The sequence below is a fragment of the Doryrhamphus excisus genome, linkage group LG2 (assembly GCF_037039965.1).
Source record: "Doryrhamphus excisus strain RoL-2023G ecotype Guam linkage group LG2, RoL_Dexc_Guam_v1.1, whole genome shotgun sequence".
NCBI lineage: Eukaryota > Metazoa > Chordata > Actinopteri > Syngnathiformes > Syngnathidae > Doryrhamphus > Doryrhamphus excisus.
In genome coordinates, this window is record NC_136358.1 from 22,935,186 (window position 1) to 22,959,162 (window position 23,977).

General features: G+C 39.0%; 2 protein-coding genes across 2 annotated transcripts in view; one reads left to right on the forward strand and one right to left on the reverse strand.

The window, feature by feature from the left end:
- Window positions 1-1,283: 1,283 nt before the first annotated feature.
- tmem70 (transmembrane protein 70) lies at window positions 1,284-4,547 on the forward strand. The gene is made up of 3 exons (XM_058061953.2): window positions 1,284-1,550; window positions 1,924-2,020; window positions 3,797-4,547. The coding sequence occupies exons 1-3, from the start codon at window positions 1,392-1,394 to the stop codon at window positions 4,231-4,233; spliced, it is 693 nt and encodes a 230-aa protein (XP_057917936.2). The 5' UTR covers window positions 1,284-1,391; the 3' UTR covers window positions 4,234-4,547.
- Window positions 4,548-9,610: 5,063 nt separating this feature from the next.
- The window catches only part of jph1b (junctophilin 1b), a 30,266-nt gene continuing 15,899 nt past the window's right edge, over window positions 9,611-23,977 (reverse strand). Inside the window, exons 3-7 of the mRNA XM_058061648.2 lie at window positions 23,167-23,285; window positions 17,463-17,723; window positions 15,301-15,710; window positions 14,959-15,055; window positions 9,611-10,964 (exon numbers count right to left, since the gene is read on the reverse strand). Of these exons, the coding sequence (XP_057917631.2) occupies window positions 14,975-15,055; window positions 15,301-15,710; window positions 17,463-17,723; window positions 23,167-23,285 (871 nt within the window). The 3' untranslated portion in view covers window positions 9,611-10,964; window positions 14,959-14,974. The remainder of the gene's footprint in view (window positions 10,965-14,958; window positions 15,056-15,300; window positions 15,711-17,462; window positions 17,724-23,166; window positions 23,286-23,977) is intronic.

Here is a 23,977-nt window from a genome sequence, read left to right on the forward strand (position 1 = left end):
ACTGCATGAACTGTAAAAGCACAGATCGATCTGAAGTTCAAATATGGACGCATCCTCCTGACCATTCTTCACAGATTGGTGTGTTTTGGATCATGGATCATGGATGTCCTGCTGCACAACCTAACTTGCTTTCAGCTTGAGGTCACCAACGAACATTCTGCTTCAGGAATTTTTTGGTAGACAGTAGAATTATTAGAATATTACATCAAGTATTTCAGGTCCTGAAGCAGCAAAACAGTCCCAGACCATCACACTACCACCACTGTATTGTACTGTTGGTATTTCTGAAATACAGCATTACTTTTACGCCACATGTAATGGGACACACACCATCTGAAAAAAATAGTCACCTTTACTCAGCCGCCTTCCCATTATTCTTTGTTTACATCACATTGCACTCGTCTTATGCTGCAGGGACTCAAGGCGGCCGCTTGCTGGCAAGCTAGCGAGCTAACCAGTTGGTGTTTAGATTTATTTCTTCTCAACTTAAGAAGCCAAAAAAATACCACTTCCACATTGAATGGGAGGAGAACTTTATTTTTCCCCTCAATTAGCATAAATGAATGAAATTGAATGATATAACTTGCATGCATTCTTACATATATACTTACATGTACATGGATGTCTTTGCATTATGAGATGTAGGGAAGCGAGAAGGTTCTTTAATATGAAGGATTTTTATTTTTTAATGGGTTTGAAGAGAAGCCGCAGGTGATTTGTGTGCAGGAGACATGGCTGAAACTTACTATAGAGTTGATTATAGCAACTTATATAATATACGGAGGAATAGGGACAATGGTATATTGTAAATATATTTATATAGTAAATATATTTAATTTAATATTTATATTTAATATATTTATAAAATATGTAATATATTTATAAGATATTTAATAATGTACTCAATATATTATTTCATTATAATATATTATTTAATAATATATTTAATATATTATCTTATTCTAATATATTATTTTATTATAATATATTATTTTGTAATATATATAAAATTATAAAATATATGTTTTATTTATTTATCTTTAATTTATTATTTATTATAAAAATATAATTGCAATATAGGATGTGGAGGTAGTAGCAGTTGAAGTATGGGTAAAGAAAAGCAGCATAATATTGATAGATTTTTAATAATCCATGTAAAAGACAGGAAAGGGACAAATTAGAAACCATATGATGCAGCACTGGGAGCATACAGTTCCACACTCTCTCAAAAGGGGGCGGTAATGCGCATCAAAAGCTGTTTGCCAACCGCTAATAAAAAAAAGAAGAAGAAAAAGACTTCCGGATTGTCCCAGTTGTGTTGCCGTTGCATTTCCGCAGCTTCCATTGCTTTGGATGTCAATACGTTTTGGAAAGTCATTTAATAAAAAAACATGTTTTCTGTGAATAGCCTGCGTAGAGCCCGCCTCTGTTTTATTTCTAAAGCTGTCAGTCAAACACGCATTGTTTTACCGGCAAATGGATGCACTCCGATAATGTCTGGAAATCAGCTCCACGCCGTGAGAAGGACGCCGCTTCATCCCAAACTAAAGGTACTTATTGTTCACAACAATATTATTGAACTACTAAAAGACTATTTAAAGACTCAACTTTAATGATTGTATGCAACAAAAAGGCAAGTACAGTTGGCTGACATCAACATCCAAACACAGAAGATCCAACTCCAAAAACAAAACCGGATGCAGTTTAGTGTTGGTAGATTCTGACAGTTTTTTCTATTTTTTACCTGTAAAAGTAATTTTCTTATCATTGGAATAATTGATACCACCATATAAAAACTACAACGAACACCCAACCCTAATCTAACTCATCCACATCAACATGAGGAGTTTTTTTCCTCTTTCCAAATGACCGCTGCTATAATGAACCAGAATAATCGTGTTAATCGTGTTTTTATTAACGCAGATGCAGTCTCACACTCCCACCTCTTGCCTCTCAACCACATCTCTATCTGATGACGGGAGTCTGATTTACACCGGCAGTCTGGGGAGTGCAGTCCGTGGTGAGTTGCTTTGTCACCCCTGCAAAAGTCCACCTGCAAAAAATACCTTGTTGTGTTGATATACCGTAATTAATGGCGTATAAGCCGCTGTTGAACCCTGCGACTTAAAAAGGTGTGGCTAATATGTGGTTAAAAATGACTTTTCCCCAAATGCTTGGTGTGGTCATGTTTCAATCGTCTTCAGAACTCATTCATTCATTCATTTACTACCGCTTATCCTCACGAGGGTCGCGGGGGTGCTGGAGCCTATCCCAGCTGTCTTCGGGCGAGAGGCAGGATACATTCTGGAGGGTATGACTTTACCTCACACTTGTTCCGATGAGCCCATTTCTGGTCGGATTTTGGTGATGAGAAATGTAATTCCCAGTGGCGTCATTATGCATATTTTATATATGTTATACATGTTATATATCTAATAATATCTAATATATCTAATAAAATAATGAGGTTTGCGCATTTGGAAGTGAGCCCTGAAAGAAATTTGGGATGCCTCAAAACGCTCGGTTTCAGAGGGCGTTGCAAAACTGTTCCTTTGTGATGTCACAGAGGAGCGGGCTTCCTTATGGGCGTGGCTATAGGCGAGATACACTCTCTGGCTTCCTTCCCCCAAGCTCTGTTTCTCTGCAAGCTCAGGTAGACGTTATTCGAGAATATTCAAATATTACCTGTCAAAAGCATTTCAGACAGGACTGTTTTTTGTGAACATGAACATGAAATATCCGCCAAACTTTTGCTGCATTGACGTCAGACACGCTGTGCTTCCACGGAGGTGGAGAGAACCACAGTGCTCACTGTCTGTCTGGGGGCTTCAGTCCCCCTAAAATGTACTTAAGCCCCCCTAAATAATTTGATATTTTTCATTTATTTATTTATTTTTTACAAAAAAAATCTCTGACAAATTTCATATTATAGGACAAAAGCAGGCTAATAAGCAGGCTAATACTAGCCTACTACTGGTAGTAATAATCATAATAATAATAATAAAAATAAAATTAGGTTGTGGAAAATACATTAATATATCAATGAAGTCAATATATTGTTTTACGAGAGGCTGCTGCTGCCGCGATTGAAAGTAGGCCAAGAGAGAATCATTAGGCCTATTTTAGGGGGGCTTCATAGTATATGCAGTTGTTCTTAAGCCCCCCTAAATAATTTGATATTTTAATGGATTTTTTTTTTATTGTTTATTGATTTTTTTTTACAAAAAAATCTCTGACAAATTTCATATAATAGGGCAACAGCAGGCTAATAAGCAGGCTAATACTAGCCTACTAGTAGTAGTAATAATCAGAATAATAATAATAAAAATAAAATTAGGTTGTGGAAAATACATTAATATATCAATGAATAATGACAAATAATTCGATTTTTAAAAATTTATTTTCTTTTATTTTTTACAGTTTTTTTTAAACAAAAAAATCTCAAATTTCAAAATATCTCAAAAATCTCAAATTTCGACACCAAATTGTCCATAGGTATGAATGTGAGTGTGAATGGTTGTTTGTCTATATGTGCCCTGTGATTGGTTGGCACCAGTCTAGCTGGGATAGGCTCCAGCACCCCTCGCGACCCTCGTGAGGATAAGCGGTAGTAAATGAAGGAATGAATGAAAGCTTCCCAGGGCTGTCCACCCTTAGCACTAACCCCTCAGTTTAAGGAGAATCGGGACAACACTTGAAACCTTTTCATTGGAACCTTACTGATCTTTGATGGTGCGTTTGCAGTATGCTGGACTTCCTCATGACATTGACTTTGTCTTCCTGTGTGGGGTCTCAGGGGTCAAAATATTCTCTTATAGCACCAGCGGAGCCAGTCTCTTTCTCATGCCGCAGATCCTCTTCAAGACCGGACTCGGGGTCCAGAGCCTCGCCGTTCAGGTGGCTTTCTGCGGCGTTATCGGCTTTTTCACTTTCCTCACCCCGGTGCTCCTTCACCTGATTACCAAAGGCTACGTGATCCGTCTGTACCACAACGCGGATAGAGACGCTTACACCGCCATCACCTACAGCGTCTTCCTCACCGAGCACAGGACGGTTTTCTATCAGAAGCAGGTCCGGATACCAAGTGTCAGCAAGATGTTCACTACCTTCTACGCCAATGACACGGGGCTGCTGGTGAACCCTGACCTGTTCCCCCTCCCTCAGGACTACAACCACCTTATGGGCTATGATAAGCCATTTACCTTCAGCATGGAGGACACTGACAGGAAGTGATGGATGGATAGCAGATACTTTTCAAACACGGCTTTTATTGTAAATAAATAAGTAAATAAAAGTGATTGGGGAGGAACCACTGATCACGTTTTTTGGGTTTTTTTTTTATCTACTTTGGCTGCAACTGTCCATTATTTTCGTATTATTTCGTATTATTTTCCATTCATCTGAAGCTTGTTGTTCCTGCAACGTTTGCTATCAAAAAAAGAGAAAGTCTGGTGCAGCAAAACATGACAAAGCTTCGGAATTTTGGCAGCTTAGGAAGTTTTATTTAATTTATTATTATGAAATGAGGGCGGCACGGCGGTCTAGTGGTTAGCGCGCAGACCTCACAGCTGGGAGACCAGGGTTCAATTCCACCAATTCCAGTTTGCATGTTCTCCCCGTGCATGCGTGGGTTTTCTCCAGGTACTCCGGTTTCCTCCTTCCTGGAATAGGATAGGCTCCAGCACCCCCGTGACCCTCGTGAGGATAAGCGGTAGAAAATTTCTTCATCTTTTCTCTAATTAGTGCATCTTTAGGCTACACGGTGGATGAGTGGTTAGGGCCCAGGCCACACAGCTAGGAGGCCCGACTTCAATTCCACCAGAAAAAATGGTAGAAAATGAATGAATTAATAAATGAGTTCTTCTCGTATTTTGTGTGGAAGTGGTAACATTTTGGTTTCTTTTTTGCCTTTTCCCACCCTGGGCCATATTGTGAGGAGTTTGAATGTTCTCCCCGTGCATGCGTGGGTTTTCTCCGGGTACTCCGGTTTCCTCCCACATTCCAAAAACATGCTAGGTTAATTGGCCACTCCAAATTGTCCATAGGTATGAATGTGAGTGTGAATGGTTGTTTGTCTATATGTGCCCTGTGATTGGCTGGCCACCAGTCCAGGGTGTACCCCGCCTCTCGCCCGAAGACAGCTGGGATAGGCTCCAGCACCCATGCGACCCTCGTGAGGAAAAGCGGTAGAAAATGAATGAATTATGAAATGATTTTTATTGTACACATCCCATTTTATAGTGTTTCAATATACACATTTTCTTACATTTGATTAATGATCAATGCACAACATGACAATTCATCATAAAATACAACTTCCAATATGAACAATACAATTATTATTATTTTGAATTTTTATGACAGTATGACTTATCTTCAACACAGGGGGGTGTCTAAACTTTATTCCATCGACCTATTATGCTAATCTTTCAGCCATAACCAGCACACAAAGAGTTGCAGATCTTCCAGAATCTGCACCTATTCAGCTGGATTTCTTTGGATGCTTCTTGAGAAAACAATTCATTTATTCCACCCACAGCCCGCCTCCAGCCACGCCCATTCCGATGTGGTTAGTCACACTCCCAATTTCTCAGGCGGACTTCTGGATAGCTGCTGAACCCAACTTTATACAATTTTATAATAAACGCCGACGGGCACAGCCATTTGTGTTGGCTCCCCAATCCGATCCGGAAGTAGAGACTGGGCAGTCCCAAGTTTCTCAAGAAAATAATTAGGTAATTAGCTTTAGCATTTTAGCATTGGTAACTAAAATGCATAGTTTACGTCTAATATGGTAATTATGTTTGGGCATGAATAAGAATAATAATAACTAAATTAAAAGTTTTTCCCAGTTCGGATGACAACCATTTTTTTTGACACAATATACGTAATTTTAAAATATTCAGAACTGTGATTACACAAATGAATAAAAAAAATGGCAGCTCAATAAACACAAATTCCGTACTAATAGAGCTTAAAAAATGTTAGTTGTGGTTAGTTGGAATTGTCGCTATGTGATGATTGACCGCCACCTACGGGACAACGTTAGCGCCACCTAACTGTCAATACTGCATATACTGCGTACAGTACTTTCCTCTTGTGGCAATACTGTACTTCAAGTGGGTTTTACTGTCGCTACTTGTTTACTTTTCGTTTACTTTCGGCAACCAATGGCTGCAGGAAGTACTATGATTGGTTCTCTTTGTGAGGCGTTGACATAAACAGGAAGTCCCAAAATTTTTCTGACAAGAAACTTTGTCTGCTATGAAAATCAAAGGCAGTTTTCTTGTTGTACAAACGCCTAACATTTGGAATATTAATCAATGACCTCAACCTAAAGCGATCAATAAGATCAAATCATAAAACGGTTAAACATAAGACAAAATCAAACTAAGCCTGTTGACTTTTATCATTTCCAAGCATGCTTGAACTCAACCTTTAGTTATCTGTGAACGCCATAGAAATTAACGTCTGGAGATGCTTGTTTGTGATGTAAGCCTTCAAAGATCATAAATATATCACTATGACCAAAACATATACACAATCATTACAATAGACTTTATATTCTTACTGAATTCAAGTCAAAATATTTTAAGACGAGGGACGTTGTTGCCTTTTGAGCATTTCCAACAAATCTATCTGCACTGAGGACAGCTGGTTTGTGTCCATGTTATAATAATAATAATAATAACAACAATAATAATAATAATAATAATAATAAATTAACTAATCTAGCTATACAAAGCAACTCAACATTTGAGCCCCGTATTTTGCCCTCATTCCAATCCTTATGTGAAACATGAACACATATTTCTTTCCCTTTTCTTTGCATTATAACACAAAAAACAAGTTAATATAAGCTAGCTAACAATGCTGTCATTGGGATACAACTATTTATACTATGAAGCCCTCTAAAGAAAACCTCTAACAACGATGCATGGTTTGATATCCATGCTGTGATCATGTATTAACACACTGATGATAACATGGAATAGTTGCTGTATTTTGCCTTATTTTGATTTTTCATGTTAGCTGCTACAATAACAATATGGCTGTAGCTCGGTTAATATACAGGTCTGTTATGGCAATGGAACACTGTTCATTTTCGGCATTTTCTGAGGTTTTTTTTGTGTGAGGTCTAAATAGGAATTTCCCATGATGTCCATGGTTAGCTAGCTCATATTAATTTGTTTTCTCGCACTATAATGCACAGAAAAGGGAAAGAAGTACAGTATTTTCTGGACTATAAGTCGCTCCGGAGTATAAGTCGCACAAGACCAAAAATGCATAATTAGGTATAAAAAAAACATACATAAGTCACACTGGAGTATAAGTGGCATTTTTTGCGGGTAATTTATTTTCCAAACTACTTGACCAAAACAGACATTACGTCCTCTTGGAAGGCAAGTTCTAACAATAAAAGAATAGAGAACAGGCTGAATAGGTGTAAGATATGCTAACACAATGGTTATTCAGCTACACAAAAAATAAACATGAACAGAAAAGGTGTCCAGTGTTTATGGAAATTAAAACACTTTTTTCATTTATAAGTCGCTCTGGAGTATAAGTCGCAGGAACAGCCAACCTATGAAAAAAAAGTGTGACTTATAGTCTGGAAAATACCGTATTATTATGGTATTAATCTAATTAATAATATTTTTATTTTTATTTATTTTTTATTTTTATTTTTATTTTTATTTTTATTTTTATTTTTATTTTTATTTTTATTTTTATTTTTATTTTTATTTTTATTTTTATTTTTATTTATTTACTTTCCATTTATTTACTTTCCATTTATTTACTTTCCATTTATTTACTTAAATACTAATACAAATACTTTTCCAACCTCAACAAATCCAAATACGGGCTGCGTTGCACACCCCTAGCATGGACACAGGAACGCCGCCACATATCTGGACAAATGACATTTGCCTTTGAAAAAAAAGAAAAAAAAAATGCTTCCCAATCGGCTCCAAAGCGGATTCGTTCGAGACATCACTATCGCCTTTTTGTCTCGTATCACAAAGTTGACCTCATGTATACACGCTAGTTCGGAATTTGGGTAAAATTCCAGAAACGTGCACTTCCCCTTTTAAATGTGTTGACAGGGGTCGTACAGTGAAGAGATTGGAAGAACCGGGATTGTTTGGGCATCTCTGTGCCACATTCCAAAAACTTGCATGTGGTGTTAACTGGCGACTGGACATATCTATAGGTCTATAGGTAAATATATAGTATATAATATAATAATATTAAGTAATATATAGTATATGTATACGTATATGTGTAGTGTAAATGGTGGTCTGCCTAGACTGAATGTACCCAGCGACTTACTAGCGACCGCTTGTCCAAAGTCAGCTAGGATAAGCTCCAGCAGTAAGGACAAGCGGCCTGGAAAATGAATGAATGAGCTAAAATTAATAAATCATAAAACTACTTGATTCAAATCACAAGTACTTAAATGACCAAAAAACAAGCAAACAGTCAAAAACCTGGCATATGTCAATCATCAATGTGACAAACTTGATTGTGAAAGGTAACACTTACAACCCTTACAATAGTACAATTAAGTATCATTCCGCTACCGCAAATACTTGAGTATTCATACTTAAACAATCATTTTTTGGGGGTCGGAAAAACATCATCAGTATAAATGAGTAAAACAGAAGTTCTACATGTTATCAATAAATTATGATCAATTACGGTGATGACAGTTGTGGAAAAACAGACTAAAAAAAGCCAACAACCTTTGTAGCTGTGAATGCAATGATCCAATATACAATATTTCATAGTTTAACTCTATTGCTGTTTTCAAAAAATGTATATAATTTAATCAAGCTCTTTGGTGGTTGAATATAGCAAATGTTACAATTTCCCCCCCTAAATTAAACATTTTCAAACATACAAAATGGCTAAATGATGAAAAATACAAACATTAGAGAAGCAGCACTTATTCCACGCTGGCGAGACACACAAGCACCAGACTTGACAGCCAAAAACAAAAGCTTTTTATTGCACGTTTGAATGATCTCACAACAGGCACAATGATTCCTAACATGGGCTACTACTGTACCAAGCTAAAACTCAACTCTGAACCCCCTGACATCACTTCCTGTCAGCCCACCCCGCCCAGCTCTCCTAGCAGCGGAATACACCAGTCTTCTCTTATTATGTCACCGCTTTAGGATAATATGCATGTAAGGGTGACTATAGGGATGTTATTTAATGTATAGAGGGCTCTAATGATGTAAAAGGCTGTAATCTGGTTTTCTATGCTCAAAAATAACTCCAAAATATTACATTTATCAAGAAGGGGTCTGAAAGCAATGTAGCTTTACAAATTTTGGGAGAAAAAATATTTCTATTTTTTTTCGGCTTTTATTCATTTTTGTACGATTGACTTTTTTTTTGTAGGTAATAATAATATATTATTATTATTTTTATAATAATATTTAATTTTAATATTATTAATAGTAATGAGACAGTTATTTAATATTATTTTAATATTTATATTTTATTATAATATTATTAATATTAATGAGTTATTTAATCTTATTTTAATATTTATTTTTTAAATAATATTATTTATATTAATTAGACATTTATTTAATATTATTTTAATATTTATATTTTATTATAATATTAATTAGACATTTATTTAAATTTATATTTTAATATAATATTAATTAGACATTTATTTAAAATCATATTTTATTATAATATTATTTCTCATTTTTCAGTTTCCGTGTCTTTTATTATGATTCTAATCATGATCAACAAATTAAAGGTGAAATCATTCATTGAGATTGACGAATCTGGGCTAGTAACAAAAGTAACGATATCAGCATGGGTATCAGCATGGGTACCAGCATGGGTATCAGCATGGGTATCAGCATGGGTATCAGCAGTACCGGCCCCCGTATTGGCTTGTAATCCAAGTGATACCAACATATCCCGTATCACCCGCCCCTTTGGGAAACCCGCTGGCCTTGACAGTGCAGATAAAAGAGACGTGAAAAGATCAACAGACATGCTGGTAGAAATAGAGACTCTCCCAGGACCGGCAGGAAGAGAATCAGTCAAGCGCTTGACATTCCTGCCTCCAACCCTTTTCACCCGCCAACACGTCACTCTGTAAAACGGTACGGCAGCTGTTGCCATCCGTCAAAGTCAAAGTACGCGGACAAACATATCCAGTGCACAACTCTCACACCCGCCATCGCACACAAATGTCAGATACAAACAATATTAGCACACTTGTGTTGATATCGGGTAAAATGTTTCTCACTAAAAAAAAAAAAAAAAAAAATTCTGCAAGGTCGCCATATTTCTCAGCCGGCTTAATAAATGGCCAGAATTGGTGCAAGTCACCGTGAGGCCGAGTCTGACTGGGAAAAAAAAGCGTGAATTGAAAACAAGTTTTCATATAAGCTGAATAAACATAATCTTTATTGCAGAATCAGAAAGGTTTCAAATTTCTGTGTGCTGGGTGGTAACGGAGCAATAATAAATAAAGCATATTCAAAAGACTGCAAAGGCGACGGAAATCGTAGCCCTCACACTCGCTCACATTCCCCATCCATGTGTGCGCTTGTTTTGGGAACCTGCTGGAGAACCTGACGCTTGGGGGGCTCAGGTGTTGTTTTCTCCCTCGTTGCCAACCAGAGACCACTTGCTTCAACTTTCACTGCCTTCCAAGTGGAGGCACAAATCATCCTCCGTCCAATCAGGTTGCGCCGTAGCGCCAAGGAGTCCGTCTCGTCAATCCAGAAACGATGTTGGAGGTGGTGGTTTCGTCTTTCTCTCCCACGTCTTTTTTTTTTTTTTTTCCCCTCTTGCTCCACATTCTTTTTCTCGCTTTCTTGGCTCGTCTATTTTCAGTCCTCCATTTTTGCACGTCGGGAGCCACGTTTGAAAGGTCCCTGCCCGATGGAGGGAAACTTGGCCGTGAAGTTCGGATAAATCTGAAAAGGTCAAACGAAGGAAGTCCATTCGTGAATCAAAGTGTCTAACGTGACCAGTGATGTGTTGTCATTTTGTCTTTTACATAAAGTTTGAGTTGAGTCATGCAGCAGTGTTTGATCCCTGCTGATTTTGTACGAAGATATGGACAGTCCAGAACCTTGATGGGAGCAGGACTTCTCTCCTTCCATCGTCTTAGAACTTAGGTCCCTGTACGCTAAGTACCGATAGATTCTAGCCTTTAACTCACGCTAAGGCAGGGGTCTCAAACATGCGGCCCGCGGGCCAAATGTGGCCCGCAAGACACTAGTTTGAGGCCCCCGCCTTGATATGAAAGTTTAATGTTAGTGCAGCCCGCGCAAGTTTGATATGGATGCTGTATGGTATCATGTACCCAGAAAAAATTATTACGTTTGATTAATGTTCATGTTAAAGGTTAAATAACTGTTAATAATTATCCTCCCTATCCGTGTGGAAGTGGTAAGTTTTTTGGCTATTTAAGTTTAAAGGAAATAACTTGATGGCTACCGTTTAGGTCGCTAGCTCTCTGGTTTGCGAGTTAGCATGTGTCTCAAGACCCTGCAGTTGCGCAATATGTTGTAAATAAAAAGAGTATAAATGTGACTATAGTCGTGTTTTGTCATGTCTACAGGGCTCTAATAATGCTTTGTTCATTTTAATCTGAAAAAAATAATTTGTCTACCCACCAACTATATGTGGTTTCTTAAGTTTTTATTATTTGCCGTTTTATTATTATTATATTTATTTATTACTGATTGATTGATTTTCTTTATTCTTGATTTGTTTATTTATTTTTCATCTTATTTTGTGCAGAAAAATAAAAATTAAGATATTTGAGAACAGTGGAATGTTTTATCAGAGCTTTTATTGTAGAAAATCGGAACCACAGCACTGAAAAAGTTTGTATATTTTTCTGTTTTTAATAAATGCGTTTGTTTTTTTGGAAAACCTGATGCAAATTGAGTTTGAGACCCCTGTGCTAAGGTGTCTGCAGAACCGTGACCTCCAACAGAGCGGTTATGTGTCCATAAAACAAAGAAATAAGTCCCGTCCCTTTAAGAAAGTAGGAGCTAGCTAAAAGAGATGGTTGATGATGTCGAGGGAGTTGGGAGCACAGTCGGCAAGACACTTTGCTCTAATGGAATTAGGTCACGGGGCGGCATGGCGGTCCTGTGGTTAGAACACAGACCTCACAGCTAGGAGACCCTAGTTCAATTCCACCCTCGGCCATCTCTGTGTGGAGTTTGCATGTTCTCCCTGTGCATGAATGGGCTTTCTCCGGGTACTCCGGTTTCCTCCCACATTCCAAAAACATGCTAGGTTAATTGGCCACTCCAAATTGTCCATAGGTATGAATGTGAGTGTGAATGGTTGTTTTGTCTATATGTGCCCTGTGATTGGCTGGCCACCAGTCCAGGGTGTACCCTGCCTCTCTAGCCCGAAGACAGCTGGGATAGGCTCCAGCACCCCCGTGACACTTATGAGGATAAGTGGTAGAAAATGAATGAATTGAAATACTATTGAGAACCTGCTAATATCTACTATGTATTTATCTCTACTGTACAGACTGAATTCGAAATTCGAATTCAAATGAATTGGGGAAGCATGCTGAGCACGACAACGTCATACAAGTCCGCCTCGGCAGTTCACTGCACCCCCACAGGGGGGTCCGCTCCTCTATTTCAGAAACACAGGGTTAAATGTACGGCTCAAATACTTATTTTCCTTGCATACTGTCCAGTCAAAACATCATAATGATATTATTATGTAGTCATAGTTAAGCTTGGTAGTCATGCAGGTTTAAAAAATGGCTCTTCAGGGGTTTCAGCAGGGGATACCGTAATGCTGTGTGGGGGATTATTTTCAAAGACCCAAGCATATTTTGCATATCACTGTGCTAAAGCGTCTCAGTGGTGCAAATCCTCCCCAGCGGAATCACATTAGACTGTGAAAGTGACATTTAAAGCATTTTAAAACGTGTTATTTGAAGAGCCCGTTTACATTCAGAAATGTAAAGTCTACAACAGGGGGTGGGAAAACCTTTTGACTCGCGGGCCGCATTGATTTAACAAAATCGACGGGGGGGGGGGGGGGGGGGGCAGGCTATGTATTTTACACATATAAAGTAAAAGTGTCATGCAACCTGTTACATGTGCTTGTGTCCCTTATTTCAAATCACCAAATTAATACCTAAACCAAGCCACGATGCTAGGTTGTATGCTAGTATGCTAAGTTTCAATTAAATGCTTTGGAAAGAACGGGTGGGCCGTATTTAAACACTTGGCGGGCAGCATGTGGCCCCCGGGCCGTAGTTTGCCCACCCCTGGTCTATGACCACAAATACAGTTTTTAAATGTAATTTTTTATTATTAAAGGAGAAAAAAAATCCAAACCTACATGTTCCTCCTACGTGGTCCCCTGTTAAAACTGACATTAACTAAGATCTTTCAGTCGGAAAAATATTATAAAGCTATTTCTAAAGCTTTAGGCCTCCAGCTAACCACATTGAGAGCCATTATCCACAAATAGCAAACACGTGGAACAGTGGTGAACATTACCAGTAGTAGTGACCGGCCAACCAAAATGACCGCAAGACCGCAGCAATCTCTGTATCTCTTCTCCCTGTAACCTCACTCTTCCACTTGGGTCCCTTTCGCTCCCACACATAAACTCTAATCACGCTAATCTTCATTCCTCTCCTTTCCCGGTCAAATTTGCCAAGTAATAAGGAATCTTTATAATTTGGAGAGTATCTCTAAAGAGGGGAGGAGCAAAATGGCAACTAGAAGAAGCATCTGATCTCGCTTGGCAACGATGGTTTCTCCACCAAGTACAAAATCATAACTAACCTTTATTTATCGGGATGTCCGATAATTATCAGTACCGATAATAGCCCGATGCAATATATCGATATCTGATTTTTCCCTATCATGGAGACCGCTCTCAAAACATGCTGGATCCAACACATACAGGAGATATGTCATGATATGTCAGGAGATATGAGATATGTCATGTTACACATATCGGTAGCGGCTGATATCGGTATCAAAAATCGAAAAACTGGACAATATCGGCATATTGGTTTTCGGCAAAAAAGGCGGGGCACACCCCGGACCGGTCGCCAGCCAACCACAGGGCACGTATAGACAAACAACCATTCACACTCACATTCATACCTATGGACAATTTGGAGTGGCCAATTAACCTAGCATGTTTTTGGAATGTGGGAGGAAACCGGAGTACCCGGAGAAAACCCACGCATGCACGGGGAGAACATGCAAACTCCACACGGAAATAGCTGAGGGTGGAATTGAACCCTGGTCTCCTTGCTGTGAGGTCTGCGCGCTAACCACTCGACCACTCGGCACCCCTATTTATTTAGTTATTGGTCTAGTCTATTTACTGTCAGTGTTGGGCACGTTACTTTTAAAAAGTAATTAGTTATAGTTACTAGTTACTTCTCAAAAAAAAGTAAATGACTTACTAAGTTTGTATGTGCGTATGTATGTACGTATGTATGTATATATACATATGTATGTATGTACGTATGTATGTACGTACGTATGTATGTATATAAGTATGTATGTATGTATGTATGTACGTATGTATGTATGTATATATACGTATGTATGTATGTATATATACGTATGTATGTATGTATGTATGTATGTATGTATGTACGTACGTACGTAGGTACATACGTATATAAGTATGCATGTATGTATGTATGTATGTATGTACGTACGTATGTACGTATGTATGTAAGTATGCATGTATGTATGTATGTATGTATGTATGTATGTATGTATGTATGTATGTATGTATGTATGTACGTACGTACGTATGTATGTAAGTATGCATGTATGTATGTATGTATCACTACAAATGTAACTAGTTACCAGTAAAAGTAAATGACATTATTTTAAACAGTTATTTCCATCACTGTTTACTGTTCATATAAAAATAGTTACTTACCTTAGTTCAAATACAGTCAGGTGAGGAAATGGACAAATATAATAGCCAGACCAACATTCAGTAGCATCACCAGCACCACCAAGATAGAGTTAGGACCCTGTGGGAAGATTGTAAGTCAATGTTATGACTGCAATGGGAAAAATGGATTACATCCTGACATAGTATATGCAACATACGAACTAACTAAGATAGAAATATACAGTATTAATATATTCTGTATGAAAACAATAATTTCATGTTTGATGACATATCTTTATTGTTGCGTCTCCAATACTGAGCTGAAATGACACCAGCATCGAGGCGTCGGTGAGTGAAATTGTCAAACGTAAATAAATGGCTTACCGACTCTTCTGCTACAATTTCATGACTAATTTCTACACTTGATTTCTTAGTTTCTGCCAAAGTCTTTGGTTTGCTTGATTCCTGCGTTTTTATTTTGGAGCTTTCTGGAGCTTTGGTGATTTCCTTCGGCGGGGCCGGGGAAGGACTAGGCGCTGGTGCCCACATTTGTTTCGTGGGTGGCGGCAAGCGTGCAAGGCTGGATGGGTGAAAATCATCTTCTACATCGATTGGCTCCTCAGGTGGTAAGATCTTGACATCTGCCTTGACGTAGTAGCCGTGGTACTGGGAATGGATCTGCCCATTGCTCGGGTAACTACTGATTGGCATGGATGCTTTAACTGTCGGCAGAGTCGGCGGCTGGTGCCTCACTTCCTGTCTGAGAGAAAGTTTAGATGCAGCCTTTGTAATACCTGTAGCAAAATAGCAAAGAGAAAACGTCACAAATCCTTTAGATTTTTTTTCACTAATTATGTTTTATTCATTAATTCATTCATTTTCTACCTTTTTCCTCACAAGGGTCGTGGAGGGTGCTGGAGCCTATCCCAGCTGTCTTTGGGCGAGAGGCTGGGTACACCCTGGACTGGTGGCCAGCCAATCACACAACCCTGGTCTCCTACCTGTGAGGTCTGCGCGCTAACCACTTTGACCACTTTGACTTTGAATCACACAACCATTCACACTCACATTCATACCTATGGACAATTTGGAGTCGCTAATTAACCTAGCATGTTTTTGGAATGTGGGATGAAACCGGAGTACCCGGAGACTAATTGTTAATACTAATACTAATATACTACTACAAATTGTTAAATATGTCATTTAGCTAACGCTATTGCCATGGTAGTCCATCATAACCACAACACGCCGCAAAGCCAGCATTCTCTCCTATCGGAGTTTTATACTTTTGGGGGGAAAATTCCCAACAATTCCGGAGTACCCGGAGAAAACCCACGCATGCACAGGGAGAACATGCAAACTCCACACAGAGATGGCTGAGGGTGGAATTGAACCCTGGTCTCCTACCTGTGAGGTCTGCGCGCTAACCACTTTGACCGCTGTGCCGCCCTAATTATGTTTTATTGTTTCCTAATTTTTTTTTCTTTTTTATTTTTTTTATTCTGTTGCTTAGTTACATTAACAAACAACATTAACAAACAAACATTAACAAAATGTGTGAGTAACACACACACATTAGCGAGCTCCATTAAGCTAGGCTAACCCAGCTAGCCCAACATGTTTATTTAACCCTCCTCTTGTGACCCGTTTTACATTTTAATGCATAAAAAGAATCACATAACATTTGTTTATTGCATCAAGGCTTTTTGACTTTGTCAGGAAACTCTATTCCAACAAAATAAAACAAAAAAAAATATTTTTACTACATTTTAAAATGGTCTGGTTGAAATTATGACCACTGTATTGTTAGGGCCGGTTTCGACCCGGTTATAATAATATGACTATAAAGCAATATTTTGAGCCACAACTGAAATCCTAAGTGTACCATTAGTCAACACAATGACAACCAGCTCCTCTTCTCATCATGTAAGCTTCAGGGGATTCTCATTTTGACCGCTTTTCCAGTATACCAGCAGAAAAACAATGTCCAGACATGTGAGGTGAATTCACTCATTTGACTGATGGCTGATTTCACATTTACAATTTGGATCATGGAAAGAATGGCAAGAAGTACAGGGAACCAAGATCTGGACCAAATTTTATGTGGAAAGATATTGATGAAGAATTCCTGGATGCTTTCATTAGCAGAAATATTTTCCAAACAACAAATTCACTTTAAACATTTCAATTGATATCAAGAATCCTCAGATTTGGCAACAGAGAGACCAGAGGAAGAGCTGCGAGATTCTGTGTTTAACAGTAGATAAAATTTTAATTGGCCGATTCCGCTATTCCAGAATTGGAAAATCATACGGCCCTCTACGATCAATCGTCCAAAAACATCCATGAACAAAATGCACGCCTTGCTGGCCACCCACATGTTGTTACAGTGACATGACTACATACCGCATGCAGTGTTGCTGCTATTGGAATCTTGATTACCCCAAAGGCACCCCTCCCCCAGGGGATCAATAAAGTTCTATTTGATCCCAAAACACATTTGAACGGGATCAAAACAAAACTGAGCAAAAAAATCTCCAAGTTACCTGTGGGAAAAGACTCATCGGTTGGCGTTGACTTTGGCGGGTTGACAGCAGCAGATGGTTTACTGCTGAGTAAGGTCTTCTTGACAGGAGTCGGTGAAGGAGTGGGGCTGGGGCCCGGGCTCTGAGATGGCGAATGTGTCGGCGTTGTGCCTTTGCGGTAGAAATGAGGACTACCTGATGGACTTTTCTCTTTTTTATTCTCCTCTGGGATATCCTTCACTTCCACTGGCTCATTGTACTTCTGCCGAATGTAATCCGGGCCTGAAACACATTTGGAAAAGGGAATTATAAGTTTGCAAAGTTTGGAAGTGGCATACCTCAGGGTTAAAGGGGGAGTTCCAATTATCCTTGCAACGTGTTAAACTAAATTACTAACCAGTTGCCTTCTTACAACAATTTTCTAAAATCATTGAAAAGCTATTCAATGGAAACAAAGCTAATATTTCAACTTCCATGGCGCTAATCAAAATAACCAAGGAATGTTTTCACCACTAGAGACCCCAGAAAGCGCTCAGCGACAGTATTAACTCATGTAATTAAAGCGATTTGTGATATATAGCAGAATATACATCTGTACGTTTAAATATATCGTGCGGCATACCCCAGGAGTCAATACTGGGACCAATACGTGTTGTCTGTTCAAAATAGCTACGACTTACCGACTAACCAGTTTACTTCTTACCACAATTTTCTAAAATCATTGAAAAACTATTCAATAACAGGTTGGACAAATTTACCCACTGGAAACAAAGTTAATATTTCATCTTCCATGGCGCCAATCAAAATAAGCAAGGAACGTTTTCACCACTATAGACCACAGAAAGCGCGTAGCGACAGTATTAACTCATGTAATTAAAGCGATATGCGACTGGATAGGAGAATATACATCTGTACGTTTAAATATATCATGCGGTGTACCCCAGGAGTCAATACTGGGACCAAAACGTGTTGTCTGTTCAAGATAGCTACGACTTAACTACTGACCAGTTTACTTCTGACCACAATTTTCTAAAATCATTGAAAAGCGATTCAATAACAGGTATTTGTTTATTGCATCAAGGCTTTTTGACTTTGTCAGGAAACTTTATTTCAACAAAATAAAAACAAAAAATTTCTTTTACTACATTTTAAAATGGTCTGATTGAAATTATGACCACTGTATTGTTAGGGTCGGTTAAAGCGATATGCGACTGGATAGGAGAATATACATTTGTACGTTTAAATATATCGTGTGGTGTACCCCAGGAGTCAATACTGGGACCAAAACGTGTTGTCTGTTCAAAATAGCTACGACTTAACTATTGAACAGTTTCCTTCTTACGACAATTTTCTAAAATCATTGAAAAGCTATTCAATAACAGGTTGGACAAATTTACCGACTGGAAACAAAGCTAATATTTCAACAAGCAAGGAACGTTTTCACCACTATAGACCACAGAAAGCGCTCAGCGACAGTATTAACTCATGTAATTAAAGCGATATGTGATATATAGCAGAATATACATCTGTATGTTTAAATATATCGTGTGGCGTACCCCAGGAGTCAATACTGGGACCAAAACTGTTCAACCTACACAGTACCAAAAAGTATTTTTGTCACGCCCTGAGTTACCTTCTTGGGCTTTAGTTTACGTTTTGGACACTCTTATTTTGTATTTGACTTCCTGTTTTCCCGTGTCTGCCTTGGTTGCCCGAATCACCCACACCTGTCCCTAATTTCTGTGTGTATTTAGTTCAGGTGTGTGCTTCTCCCCGCGTGGGATCATTAGAGTTTGTCCGTCTGCTTCCTGAGTTGCTTTTTTTCCTGCTGCTGCAATTTTTGCAAAAAATTCATATTTTTACCTGCATTTGGTTTCTCGGGGGCGCATCGCAACACAGACATGCCGAACCGTGACAATTTGCTCCTTTATTGATTTTTTTTGCATGTTTTTCACATAAATCATCACAGAAATTTAAATATTAGTCAATGACAACACTGACAACGGAACACAAAATGCAGTTTTTAAACCAAACTTTTTTATAATTAAGGAGTGCAAAATACCCAAACATACATGGCCCTTTATGAAAAAGTGACCGCAGACTTGTTACAACATAACCTGAGTTCCATTTCTCTAGCCCAGGGGTCTCAAACATGTGGCCCATGGGCCAAATGTGGCCCACAGGACACTAGTTTGAGGCCCCCGCCTTGATATGGATGCTGTATGGTATCATGTACCCAGAAAAAATTATTATGTTTGATTAATGTTCATGTTAAAGGTTAAATAACTGTTAACAGTTATCCTCCCTATCCGTGTGGAAGTGGTATGTTTTTGGCTATTTAAGTTTAAAGGAAATAAATTGAAGGCTACCGTTTAGGTCGCTAGCTCTCTAGTTTGCGAGTTAGCATGTGTCTCAAGACCCTGCAGTTGCGCAATATGTTGTAAATAAAAAGAGTATAAATGTGACTATAGTCGTGTTTTGTCATGTCTACAGGGTTCTAATAATGCTTTGTTCATTTTAATCTGAAAAAAAATAATTTGTCTACCCACCAACTATATGTGGTTTCTTAATTTTTATTATTTGCCGTTTTATTATTATTTTTATATTTATTTATTTATTACTGATTGATTGATTTCCTTTATTCTTGATTTGTTTATTTATTTTTCATCTTATTTTGTGTAGAAAAATAAAAAGTAAGATATTTGAGAACAGTGGAATGTTTTATCAGAGCTTTTCTTGTAGAAAATTGGAACCAAAGCAAAGTTTTTTAATTTTTTTTGTTTTTAATAAATGCGTTTTTTTGGGGGGAAAACTTGATGCGGCCCAGTCTCACCCAGACCCTAGCTCCAGTGGCCCCCAAGTAAATTGAGTTTGAAACCCCTGCTCTAGCCACACTTGTTCTCAGTCAAGAAATCGCTTAAATCGGACCTGCCTGACAAAGTGAATTAGACCAAAAGATCCTCAAAACCCCGACATCATGCAGAGATCAAAGGAAATTCAAGAACAAATGAGAAAGAAAGTAATTAAAAGAGGTTATGAAGCCACTCGTAAAGCTTACGGACGCGAGCGAACCCCAGTAAAGCCATTATCCACAAATTGCGAAAACATTGAATATTGGTGAACCGAAATGACCCCAAGAGTGTAGCATCAACTCATCCAAGAGGTCACAAAAGACCCCACAACAACATTCAAAGAACTGCAGGCCTCGCTTGTCTCGGTTAAGATTAGTGTTAATGACCCCACCAAAAGTGTCAATTCTCTGTGGTCTGAGGAGACAAAAGTTCAACTTTTTGAAAATTTCAGAAAAGGCACATCATACCAACAGCAAAATATGGTGGTGGTAGTGTGATGGTCTGGGGCTGGAAGACGTTCTGTGAAAAATGGAACCAGAATGTGCACCAGTTTATCCTTGGATTTCCAATTTATTCCACCCACTGCGCTGCGATTGGTCCCACTCGGCTTGTACAGCGGAACAGCTTCACACCCAGATAAGGAAGTCACCAGCTGGATGACTTCTCACAAGCCGGTGTTGGAAAAAAAAATGTTCAGAACCACCCCAAACTTCTTTCAGGGTTCACTTTCAAATATGCAAACCTCATTATGTGAAACTTTGGAGAAACTTGAAGCCAGAGAGTGTATCTCGCCTATAGTCACACCCATAAGGAAGCCTGCTCCTTTGTGACATCACAAAGGAACAGTTTTGCAACGCCCTCTGAAACCGAGTGTTCAGAACCACCCCAAACTTCTTTCAGGGTTCACTTTCAAATATGCAAACCTGATTATGTGAAACTTTGGCATGGTTTAACACCAGAATACAATATTCTAACTACATTTATAGGTCAGAAAAGTGGAAAAAGCATCATAGGCCCCCTTTAAGGGTGGCCCAAACAATAATTAGGTTTAGTGGGCAGTCACTTTTTCCCATTGGGCCGTATAAGTTTGGATTTGTTTTCTCCCTTAATCAAAAGTTTCATTTAAAAACTGCACTTTGTGTTCAGTTGTGTTGTCATTGACGAATATTTAAATTATTTTGATGATATGATATAAGTATGATAGTGGGGATCGGTTCGTGTACATACAGGCCACAAACTTCCTGACAAAGGAGATCACGGTAGCTAAGAGGAGCTACACGGAGAACTAAAAAACAGTTTAGCTGCCGACAACCCTGCGCCAGTTTGGACCAACTTCAGGAGACCATCTGGAGCTGAACCCGCTTAAGACTTTGGTGTTGATGACAGCGGACTTCCGAAGAAACCCCCGAAAAGAACACGTGCGTCATAATTTCCAGCCACAGAAACAGTTTCTACCCCTGGCTGTCACTCTCAACTCTTGAAAATGTCAATATCGACCCCCCCAAAACATCACTTTAATGTAAATCTTACAGTAAAGTCTCGTTATATCGATATCGGTTATAACGAATTACTGCTTATTACGATACTATTTTCATTTCCCGGCAAATTTCTAGTCTTTTATGATATAATTAGTTCCGTTAGTACGATACCCGGTTATTATGATAATCCGGTTACTACGATGCCCTTTTCATCTCCCGCCAGCCAATTTGGTCTGCTTATATCGATACAAAAGCAGCTTAAATCAATCTTTGCTTAAGGATTTCAATACCAAAAAAGAACACGGTGAACGACTGCTTCCAGTCAACTTTATTTTTCACACTTCCACCACCAGAGCGCAGCACACACACCGATTCCCGCACTTCCTGGTTCACAGGTCATGCTCAACCCGCCCCACATAGCTGGCCAAACACATGCTTGCAACAGAGGAACCAACTGACATAGCATACACACCTATTCCAACGAAGACACAAGCGTACAAATACATGTATTTAATTGTGTTGTATTCAGATATCTTTTTATCGCTTGCAATAATCACTGTTTTTCATATGTACATGCTGGCGTTCGTGGTTTCTCTCGTGTGTATAGATTCTATACACACGAGAGAAACCACGAACGCAGTTGGTTCTTCTGTTGCAGGCATGTGTTTGGCCAGCTATGTGGGGCGGGTTGAGCATGACCTGTGAACCAGGAAGTGCGGGAATCGGTGTGTGCGCTGTGCTCTGGTGGTGGAAGTGTGAAAAATAAAGTTGACTGGAAGCAGCCGTTCGCCGTGTTCTTTTTTGGTATTGAAATCCTTAAGCAAAGATTGATTTAAGCTGCTCGACATTGTTCTATACTATAGAACAATGTCGAGTGCATTATTGCCCACTTTTAATGCAGTTCGGCGCAGGATCGGATATATCGACAGTCCGGTTATATCGATATTTTTTCCGACTCCCGACAATATCGATATAACGAGACTTTACTGTATTTTCTTTTGTTATGAATGCAGATAATGTCCCAGTATATTCATCACACAGCCACCAACTTGAATTATATTATCCCATTTGCTAAATCTAAATTCTCTTTAAATCTAAATCTTAATTTTTCTGAATTTTAAAGTGTCTCTGTATATCTACAGTAGGAGCTAATTTAAATAAAGTCAAATAAAGTCAAGCTTTTGGTTGCTTTTGGTGCTTCCGTTCCACACGGCAGACATGATGTTATTGTTTTGGCATGCCGGTGCACTGTGAAGGAAAGTGTGAGGAGCACAATGCCCAAGACGTTTCTGAGGGCGAGACAACACACTGCATGCATCGATGGCGGCATCAAAGATGGATGAGTGGATAATAATACGGAACAAATGATGGACTGGACTATATTGCCGCAATTACCTGGCTGATAGAAGCTGGGTGAGAGCTCCCTGGCCACGGCTCTGGCAATGTCTGAGTCTTGACTCGCTGACTGCGCAGCTTGATCTGCTGCCTCTGCTTTGGCACGAGTGTGAGATGTTCTGTAAGAATCCACAGTTTTAGTCATGATTAAAAACAAAAAAGCAGATTGTTGAAAACTACATCATTTTATTGTCCTGTGGATAAAACACCATCAGATTGCTTCCACATCGACATTTTGTGACGTGTAAAAGTGTGTCATAAAGTCCATGAGATAAATACAAGATGGTAGATTCCGTTCTGTTAACACATCCAAAACTCAGACAGAACGTTACGTTAAATGTAAACGACGCGATCCTGTCAGAAACAGTAGGCAAGTTAATCCCATTGAACATTTGAGAAGTATATGTGAAATCGGCGGTCGAGTGGTTAGTGCGCAGACCTCACAGCTAGGAGACCAGGGTTCAATTCCACCCTCGGCCATCTCTGTGTGGAGTTTGCATGTTCTCCCCGTGCATGTGTGGGTTTTCTCCGGGTACTCCGGTTTCCTCCCACATTCCAAAAACATGCTAGGTTAATTGGCCACTCCAAATTGTCCATAGGTATGAATGTGAGTGTGAATGGTTGTTTGTCTATATGTGCCCTGTGATTGGCTGGCCACCAGTCCAGGGTGTACCCCGCCTCTCGCCCGAAGACAATGAATAAATTAATGTGAAATCGGCCACCGATCGGTATCGGCCGATATCGGTGAACGATCCCATCTACCGATCAGCCCCGCCCCCAACTGCAGCATCCAGAACAAGCATATATGTCG